Below are 11,063 nucleotides of genomic sequence, written 5' to 3'. Positions count from 1 at the left end.
CCAATTTTTTATTTGCTAAAGCCCAACTAAAACAACCCACCAAAAAATATCCAATAAAAAAAATGGCTAACGGTTTAGCCAGCCCCTACCATCAACTGGGAGACAAGTCCTACATCAATATAGCAACATATCAATCTCATGTTCATTTAGACAAAAAATCTATAAATTTGTATCAATTTTAATCTGTACCATATATTAACTCTTGCAATAAATATTTATGTACTGAATAAGTGCGAAGATAGAGAAGTGGCAATGCACACGTGTGTTTTTTCACTGCACTTATGCCTGCATGGTTAGACTTGATTATAAAACACTTGTACATGTAGTATCATTGTTTTGCAATAGGTCAGGCCAAACTATAGGCACATGACAAGTTGGCTACCTATTTTTGCTCTTATGTGTTATGATGCCACTCAAATTGTCCCTTGAATTTTTTTTAAACGACTCGATTTAGTTCATGAAAATTAAAGGTCATAAATGAAATTAGTCTTTGTATTAACTTTTTTAATTTTTATAAATTTAAAATTTTTAATATTTTTAAATCTACTAATTTTCTATTTATTTTTCACGCATATTTAAATAAAATTCTCGTCACATAATAAAAAAAAACTAATTTAAAAAATTATGATAGAACAAATTATTTTTTACAAAAATACAACATAACATATATATTAAAAATATTGAAATATCCTTTTCTTTATATAATTATTCTCTTTTTATGTATGTCAAACTAGACCATTCTCATGGCTCATATATAAAACTATTGAATAGTCATTCTATGAGTGATATGTTTTCAATTAAATTTAATTCAAAAACACAAATTAGATGTAACTAAACTGAAAATATTTAATCTAATAATGGTGAAGAAGAAAGACTTAACGTTTATTTGTTTATTTTCTTATCAAATAGACCATTGATCATTTTCAAATTCCAAATGATATATAAGGTTTAATTATGAATGCAATTAAGTATGGGCGGGGATTTGATTTTATGATGAATTTAAAAATATCAAAAATAGAAAAAGAGTACAAATTTATTAGTGTCTAAATAAAAGATAAATTTAATCCCTTTTTAATTATTTTTATAATTTCTTTTTCAATTGATAATTGTAGAATATAAATTTAATTATTTTTAAAATAAAAAACACAGTCAAGGTAGCTTCTTAACGTTTTTGGGTTGGATAGATAATCCGAATTGTGAGTTAGTGAGATGCTTTGGGTTATATGAATCAAAACACAGCACATTAGTCACATTCACCTAAACCAAGTTAGGTTCGTGGCGGATTAGTGTTATATAAACCTTCATAAGCGCCTTCATTCTTAATTAATCAAAACAAAAAAAAATACTAATAAATGCCTGCTAATTTGATAATCCTGTGCTAATATGTAATGGGTTATCCATACGTTTGACCCTCTACCGCTGATCATTGTTGACGTATATATATTTGGTCCAATTTAATTTGGTTTATTTCGATTTTTTTATTTATTTTAGTGATGAGAAAAACCAAAGAAAATATCTAGTTTGAAAGCGCAAATAAAATACCACATTGATGAGATCTGATTTTTTTTTCTGTTATAAAATAAAAAACACTTTAATTTCTATAACAAATTAAAATATTTTTATCTTTTAAAATTTTCTTTTTTTGACATTTTGCAAAATTCGCTCAAATCTTCGACAAATTTTAACAAATCTTCTAAAATTCGCATAGATCTTTGGTGAATTGTTCGAAATTCTACAAAATTCGTCTAATAAATGTAAGACAAATTTGATGTAATTTTTAAAGTTGTTCAGAGTTTCGACGAACATACCCCAACGCCTTATAAATATTACCAAGTGAAAAGGTTTTACTTGATAAAAAAATGCATTCACCTTTCATTCTACTATTTTTTTTTCTATTTATTCATACTCTTTAAAATGTCTGGAATATCACTGTTATCTATTCATTATTATAGAAAAATAGTATATGATTAACATAAATCTGTTGTATTTAGTTCTATTCAACTAACTTTTATTTGCATGGCAGATGAAGTAAAATGTCTAAAAATGTTAAAGATTTTTATAGTGCACGTCATTGGTCAATAACATATAAAGTGAGTGAAAAAATTTATTATAAATATCCGATAGAAATAAATATCACTTTGTTTTACAAAATGTAGAATCTTATTATTCATAGTATGTATTTAATTATTTAATTATTTTTAAAACTCATGAGAGTTTTGTAATCAAAGACCCAATGACAGTTTCGTATCAAGTTAATTATGTATCTGATTATTAAGATATAGAAACTAAACCCATGGATATTTTTAACAAGAAGGAGGAAGAGATTAACTATTTCACAAATTAAACTTGTAATTTGTGCTAACACAACTTACTATTTTTTGACAGTACGATTATTTCGCTCACCTTTTTATATTGAATCTCCAAGTAATGAATCAAAATTGTAAAGGTTTCAAGGATGATTCGACCAATAAACTTAAAATTGTGCAATAATTTGAAAACAAAAAAAAATTAATATGATAGTTAAGATGTATAACATTAGAAAAACTTTAAAGTATAATATATTAATTAGAGAGTAACCAATTAAAATGTGTTATATAATGCATTCAGTTTAGATCGAATTGTAAATATAGTATACACATTTTTTGTCGTCAAAGACAAAAAAAAAATTTGAATATTAATCTAAATAACCTTTAAATAAACCAACATCAATATAGTATAACCTAAGTTAAATATAACAAAATATAAACTAACTGTGATCCTTATCTATTCTATTAATAGTTATCTAAATAATTATTTTTACAATATTTAACAATTAATTTACATTATATCTATTCTAAATAATTAAATATAACGAAATTATAAAAAAATTATAGTAACATATTAACTTAAAAAGAGTAGAAGAAAAATGATGTAATGTCTAATGACATGAAAAGAAGAAAAAATGGGATAGAAATTTAAAAAAAAAATGAGAGTTTATTAATAACGAGAAGAAAAAAAAATGAAGCTAAAGAGGATAAAATTAAAGTAAATTTAGTAGAAAATTACGTTACATAGGGATTAGACGAACTTAGCCGAGGGATTAGACGAACTTTAACCCAAATATAAAATTCGTCAATGTGAAGTTTATTGTGTAATTAGGTGAATTTCATGTAAATTGTTAAAGTTTGTCGAAAAGTCGTGCAAAAGCCAAAAATAAAAAATTTATCTCGAAAAATAAAGTTAGTTAAAAGAATTTTTTTATTTCATTAAAAAAAAAATCCGTTTGAGATCCCTTGGATTGTGCTTCCTAGCGTCACGAGGAGCATCTTTTCCTCAGAAGGCATGCAGAGGCACAGGCACACGTACGGGCAGAAGACAAGACCCCATTATTATACCAACCTGCACCTCTATAATATACACCATTCAAGTTTCAACCATACATTTCTCCATCAGATCAAATTAAATAATTTGCATCTTCAGGGTTAACTTTAACTACCGCTTAACTTTATGTCAAAAAAAAAAACCCTACCACTTAACCACTTTTTTGTTTTTGATATTGGGATAGTAGTGAAATGTGATTGTGAAATGTGGAATCGTTAGAGAAGTAAAAATCAGAGCATTCGTTTGTTAGAAATACAGAAATTAGACTATCTGATTTATATAAGTATAGAAATCGGATCGTTCGATTTGTATTAAAAAAAATTAAAAAATTTAAGGTACAGAAATCAGATGGTCCAATCGGATCGTTCGATTTGTATTAAAAAAAATTAAAAAATTTAAGGTACAGAAATCAGATGGTCCAATTTGTGTATTCCAAATTTTTTTAATTTTTTAAACACAAATCGAATTATCCGATTTCTATATCTCTCACAATTTTAAAAAATATCAAAAATTACTATATTAAAATATACCATTCTTACTACTTTCATATCTAAATTTTCTAGGCCACTTAACTTAGCTCTCATATTTTTTATTTGTTGTCATGTGATCGATATATTCCATTGTGCTGATGTGCTTTTACTAAAGTCTGCCTGGCATGTTTCCATGCTTCTACTTCCTTCGTCTGCGGTTATCTTTCAACATTTTTTATATTAGCCACCAAGATATAGTATTAGGAGAATATTATACGTATATTTTAAATATATTTAATTTTAATATTAAAAAATAATTAATAAAAATAACAAATATTTATCATTATATACCATATAAAATGATTACCTTTTACAATAAAATATTACGAATTCCTTATTTTATTGTCACATTGTTATTTTTATTTTTATCCTTATTTTTTTATCTTTTATTAGCTATACTCCATTATTGATATTTTGATTATTTTAACATTAAAAGAAAATACTGAATAGAATATAACTAAAAGGAGGATCTATTAAAAAGACAATTATATAATAACCAGAGACTTAAATAACAAGCTTGTTTGGGGTGTTATTAAGAAACAAAAATTCATTTTAATAAAAAAGATTTTTTTTTAATAATTTGTTAGTAATTGTTGATCAAAAATTGATTTTCGATCTGAAAGAAATTGAATCGAAAGATATCGAATATGAATTTTCGAAAAAATGTGTTTAGGAGGCTAAGTTTCGGAATTAGTGATACGGAAGTTGTTTTCAAGTTGCTTTGTTGAAATCGAAGAAGTTAAATCGAGGAGGGGATTCGATTTGAAGGAAGACTTTTGAAGATTTAGTCGAGTGGTCAAAGAAGTTAGAAGGTTAATGGATAATTAATCACATGGGAGTGGATAATTAATTACATGGAGAATATCTATAATTATATAGCCAGAACAGTTACCAAAGGCGATTGTGTTTTAAAATTGTAATTTATTTTAATTATAATTAATTATAATTAATATAATTTTAATTGACCGTTATGTAAAGGTAGCTTATAAATACTAGAAAATTTCAGTGAAAATGGGTTAAAACTTTTATTCAGAAAAACACTCTAAGCACTCTCACATCCCAGCGTATCCCTGAGTTTGCGATTGAACTTCCCTTCCTTTTTCTGTAGGATTCCTTCCACCTTCTTCTTCTTTTTAATTTCAATCCTATTTGTATTCTTCATATTTCATTTAATCTTATTCATTAAGTATTATTCATATTCTTTTTTTTTTTGTCTAATTTAGCTTTCAGCATTTTATCATTATCATTTTACATGTAGAAGTCCTTTATTCCAAAAGAAAGTAACTTGTTGTTTTTCTTTAATTTTTTAAAAAATTGTTGATTTTGTTTACAAAACGTTAATTTCTGAACTTTATTTATTAATTTATAAATTTACTGTATTTTAATCTTTTAAATTTAGTCTAATCGAAGACACTTTGATGCACTTATAGAAAACTGGTACTCGCACAGAGGAATTAGTTTCGCTCCCAGATCATTAAAATCGAATCACCATCGATTTGCTAAAAATCAACAAAACAGTAATAAAAATAAAAATATATTAATTTATTATAAATGATTAAAAAATGGTTAAACCTCTTTTATATATATATATATATGAATTCAATACAATCTAATTAGTTCAATGACAAAAAAATATATCATTTAGTTGGAAATGATACTGTTAAAGAATTTTTATGTTACGATTAAAATTTTTAGTATTATTTTCTAATAAATTTTGTATAATTCAAAACTTTTTTTTGTGATAACAAAACACATCATTTAGTTAGAAATGACATAAAATTTTTTGGTAAAAAGTACAAAAAATTTTAAAATTCCAAGCCCAAAACTTTAGCTCACTCAATCAGCAAAATACATTTAAATATATTTTTATACAAAAAAATATTAATTTATTATAAATGACACAGAAATAACTAGACTTCTTATATATGAATTCAATACCACCCAACTAATTTAATCATAAGAAAAATAATCATTTAATTAAAAATAACACCGTTAAAAATTTTGATATCAAAATTAAGATACTTATTGTGTCACAATTAAAAAATTTCGGTGCTATCTTTTGATAAATTATGCATAACTCAAAACTCATTTTCCTATTTTTACATTTTCATCATTCTTGTTTCACCTTCTTAGTAAGAATGTGTGTTACGAACATACTTCTAAGTTTTATTTTATTTTAATTTTATCCTAAAAGCTTTTGAATTACATCAAATATGTCCTTGATAGACTAATTTTTCAAAAATTTTAGGATCAATCCAGTAATAATTTTACAGAATAATTTTTAACACAAACAAACAAAATATAATTTTCATACATTTTTATTAAATTAGTCCTAATTTTTGTGAAAATTTAGCTGTCTGACATATTTAATGTAAATTGAAAACGTTAAAAACAAAATTAAAATAAAATAAAATTTAAAGATATTTTTAAAATTTTTAACAAATTTTAAAAATAAAATATATATTTTATTCTTAAAAATATTAATATAAAATTATAGAATAATTACCCAAATCAGTTCTCAAAGATTTTAGAATCGGACATTTTAGTTTTCAAGAAAAATTAATACACAGATCAATCCCAAGGTTTTACTTTGGCGGACAAATCAGTCCTCAGTTCATTTTTCGGCAGAGTAATTACCCAGATCAGTCCCCAAAGATTAAAAAAACGGAGATTTTAGTCTTCAAGAAAAACTAATATACAAATCAATCCACAACGTTTTTCTTTATTTGACATAATAGTTCTCCGTCCAAAAATAATGATAAATTTATTCATTAAATTCTTATATATATAGTCCCTCAATAATAATAATAATAATAATAATAATAATAATAATAATAATAATAATAATAATAATAATAATAATAAATATTATTTTACAAGAAATTCAAAGTTAAAACTATTTGATATTTTTGTATTTAATATAATCAAAAGATGTCTTATGTAAAAAAAAATTATATATATATATATATATATATATATGTTTGTATTAAAAAATATGTATTAAAAGAAAATATTTTAATTTAGATTTATATTAAATACATATTTTTTTAATACAAAAATATCAAATAGTTTTAACCTTAAATTTCTTGTAAAATAATCTCTAATAATTTTATTAATTATTATTATTATTATTATTAATTACATAATAATATTGTACCATAATTTTTTGTATTTTTTAGATAAAAATAATGATAAATTTATTTATTAGATATATATATATATGTATATATATATATAGTCAATCAATAATAATAATAATAATAACAATAATAATAAAAAATAAAATTATTAAAAATTATTTTACATGAAATTCAAAATTAAAATTATTTAATATTTTTGTATTTAATATAATCAAAAGATGTACTATTTTAAAAAATTAATATAAATCTAAATTAAAATATTTTCTTTTAATACATAATTTTTAATACAAATATATTTTTTTATATAACACATTTTTAATTATATTAAATACAAAAATATCAAATAATTTTAATTTTAAATTTATTATAAAATAATCTCTAATAATTTTATTATTATTATTATTATTATTATTATTATTAGTATTATTATTATTATTGAGTATATATATATATATATATATATATATATATATATATATATATATATATAAAAGAATCTAATAAATAAATTTATCATTATTTTGTCCAAAAAATATAATATAATATTATTATACAATTAATAATAATAATAATAATAATTTTATTTTATTTTTGGATGAAGGACTGTTATGTCTAATATAGAGAAATATTGGAAATTAATTTGTACATTAATTTTTTTGGAGATTAAAATATACATTTTAAAAATTTTTAGAGACTAATCTGGATAATTATTTTGTGAGAAAATGAATTGGAGACTAATTTATCTGTCGAAGTACAGACTAAAATGTCTAATTTTAAAATTTTTACGAACTAATTTAAATAATTACTCAAAATTATATTACACATTTTTATTTTGATATTTAAAAAATACAAATAATTTTGATATTTAATCTTTAGGCGGCTGAATTAGGATATGATAAACCAAAAAATTTTGGAAAAAGTTCTACCAATATGAATATATATGGTATACAAAATACATTTAATCATTCATTCGTATATACGAAACTACGAACCCAAGATTGAAGAAGCACGCCAATCTATTCAGTGTCGCACATTTCACGCACTTTTTTGTGTTTTCTCTTTCTCACGTTATGGCCTCTTCAGCTCACAAGCACCACCACCTCTTCCCCAACCTCCACGGAGGAGCCACCACAGCACCACCACCAACTCCCTCGGCTAACCAAACCTCCCTCCTTTCTACTTCCGACGCCGCCGACGCCCTTTCCCGCCTCCTCCACCGCCTCCCACCAAACCTCTCTCTCCCCACTAACCGCCGTTCCGCTACCACCTCATCCTCCTCCGCCGCCGCCACGTGTCCTCCCTCCATATCCCTCTCTGACAACAGCACGGACATCCTTTCCTCCTTCTCCCAACTCGGCTTCGTGCAACTCACCGATCACTCAGTCCCCTCCGAACTCGCCAACTCAGCCGAGTCGGAATCGCTCGCTCTCTTCGACCTCCCTCAGGACCAGAAGGAATCTTCCTTCCCCAAGAACTGGCCACTCGGATACGAACGCGAAGAAGCAGACGAAGACGAAAACGACGATGAACTCGGACTCGGACTCGGCGAGTCATTCCGTCTTGACTCGTCCTGCTCCACCGAGTCATCAACCCAGTTGATTCTGTCATCTCTCCGCGAGTTCTCACTCTCTCTTGAAAAACTGGGCCTGAAGATCGTCGACGAGTTAATGAAAGGTTTGGGCCTAGAAAACCCGATCGGGAATGACCCGACCCGGTGGTGTTCTATATTATGGATTTCAGAAGATCGGCCTGGAAATAGACCCGAATATTCGGGCGGGTTTTACCCGTATGTGGTGGCCTTGCAGTACCAGATCAGCCGAGAGAAGAAGTATTCATTGCGCTCGGATTCGGGTTGGGTGCACGTGGTGCCGCACGTGGACTCCATCCTAGTCACTCTTGGAGATATTGCTCAGGTTTTATATTCTTTCCCCTTCTTTTTAGGTGTTGATGCTGGTGATTTAATTATAAGTCAAGTATCACATAAAATAAAACAGAGCTCTTTTAATTGTTGTGTTTATTTTACAAAAACACTGTTGTGAAGTTGTTGCTTTTCTTTTGAATTTTTCTATTTTATTTTCTGTTTGGTTAGTGGCTTGGTTTAGGAGGAAAAGGTTACATGGTCACGTAATCGTGTTGACCATTTTAATTTTTAAGTCTTTATCGACTCAACCAAAAAAAAAAAAAAGTCTTTATCGACTTGCCAATTGTTCTTTTTCTTTTGCCCCTTAAATATGTGTTAATTGAATTGAATATAGCTTTGAAAACTTTATCAAATTTACTGAATCATTTAATTAACTATTGGTAATATCATTTCCAAATGAAGATAGTCACCAATTAAATATATGGTTATCAATTTATGTGTCTCAATCCTCTAGTTTAGTAGCTGGGTCACACGATGAAAATGAGTGTATATACTTGGTTTAACTATAATTAATGATTTTGTGATAAGTATTTGGTTGGAATGATTAGGAAGGGATGAGTATATAACATAATAATATAGTCTAATTAAGCTTAATGTTTTGAATGTTATGTAACATGATTTAGGTGTGGAGCAATGGGAAGTTGAAGAAAGTGAGAGGAAGAGCAATGGGCACAACAATGGGGGAAGCAAATGAGTCACGTTGCATCACAATGTCATTGCTCATAACGCTTCCTACAGAGACCACTGTGGCTCCTCTTCTTTTTCTTGGCAACGAAGACCAAAAGGAAGAAAGCGATGAAGAACGTGAGCGTGTGTTTCACTCTTTTGACTTTGAGGACTATGCTTGGAGAGTCTACCATGAACGCCTCCTTTTCAAAGACCCACTAGATAGGTACCGTCTTAATTAAATTAAGCTGGATTTTGGTTACTGTCCTGAAATTGAGATATTAGAGACTAATTAAAATATATTTGGCTGATCGCATAAAGCCAAACTTAATTACAGTAGCAATAACAACAATAATAAACCCCTTAAAATAAATATGAAAAACCAATAATTAGGTAACAATGTCTCGCTATCTCCAACATTTCTATTTCAGGCCAGATACCAAAAACTAGCTATAAGTTGGAGTTGTCTTTTCCCATCTTATATTATGATTTTTTTGGTTCAAGTCCTAAAATAGGTGGTTTTTTTATTTATTTATTTTTAAAGCAATTTGTGTGCTTGTGTGAGGTATGAGGGTTTTTACTTTTTTTTTTATTTGCTTTGAATTTTGGTTGGATGGTGAAGGAAAAAGAAAACAGAAATGAGAGGACTTGTTGTGATGAGATGTATATGTTCCATTTATTTATTTATTGGATTGATTTTGAAGTGTTTTAGGATCTTATTGGTGCTTGAACTTTATTTTCAAGTAGAAAATGAGTAAATCTTACTACTACTTTGTCAAGCTATGCCAATCTTGGGTAGCCTATAATATCTTTTGTTTTTTTTTTTTTTCCTTTTCAAAAATGCTATTTGCAGATATGAGCTATTTGAGAGTTTGTCGCTAGTCAATAAGTTATTGTATGCATGCTTAAGACGAGATTCGAACTTCCAACCTTTGTTTAAGTAGACTAGTGAGTCGGTCACTAGATTAAATGACCAACCCAAGTTGGTTCAAGTATGATATCTTTATTGAATATTTGTTGTAGCATTTTTTAATTTGAAGACAAGGATAAAAATTCAGAGAATAATTCATATTACTGTTCTTCAAATATTTTTAAATGGATGGAATACAAAGAAAAAAAAAGGTTTGAGACCATGGTTGTAAAACACGAGAAATAAGAAATTTTGAAGCAATTGATTATAAGCACTAATCTTGTAATGGTGAATGCTATGGTGTCTTTGATATTGTGTCTAACTTACTAAAAAAAGGCAAATAGATAATATTTAATAAATTTTAAATATTATATTTTTTGTTTTAAATATTTTATTTTTTACTTTTAAAAAAAAGTTAGACAATTTAGACACTATAGTAAAAAGCACCATAAAACTCATCTCTTGTAGGTTAACAAAATACAAAAGATAAGAAGAAATGAAAACATGAGAAAGAGGAAAGAAAAGAGAAGGGGGGG

At 26.7% G+C, this 11,063-nt stretch overlaps 1 protein-coding gene across 1 annotated transcript; it reads left to right on the top strand.

Annotated features, from left to right (window-relative positions):
- The first annotated feature begins 7,908 nt into the window (after window positions 1–7,908).
- On the top strand, window positions 7,909–10,331 carry LOC112702367 (gibberellin 2-beta-dioxygenase 1). The gene is made up of 2 exons (XM_025753364.2): window positions 7,909–8,943; window positions 9,575–10,331. Exons 1-2 carry the CDS (start codon window positions 8,101–8,103, stop codon window positions 9,857–9,859), a joined length of 1,128 nt encoding a protein of 375 aa, XP_025609149.1. The 5' UTR covers window positions 7,909–8,100; the 3' UTR covers window positions 9,860–10,331.
- The last annotated feature ends 732 nt before the right edge of the window (window positions 10,332–11,063 follow it).

This window comes from Arachis hypogaea, chromosome 7 (genome assembly GCF_003086295.3).
Source record: "Arachis hypogaea cultivar Tifrunner chromosome 7, arahy.Tifrunner.gnm2.J5K5, whole genome shotgun sequence".
NCBI lineage: Eukaryota > Viridiplantae > Streptophyta > Magnoliopsida > Fabales > Fabaceae > Arachis > Arachis hypogaea.
This window is presented reverse-complemented; position numbering and strand designations above follow the sequence as displayed.

Excerpts from the sequence above, each read along its gene's own strand:
- LOC112702367 (XM_025753364.2), top strand. The coding sequence starts at position 8,101 with ATGGCCTCTTCAGCTCACAAGCACCACCACCTCTTCCCCAACCTCCAC. Across the intron at positions 8,944-9,574 it reads CTCTTGGAGATATTGCTCAG|GTGTGGAGCAATGGGAAGTT; the intron begins GTTTTATATTCT and ends AACATGATTTAG.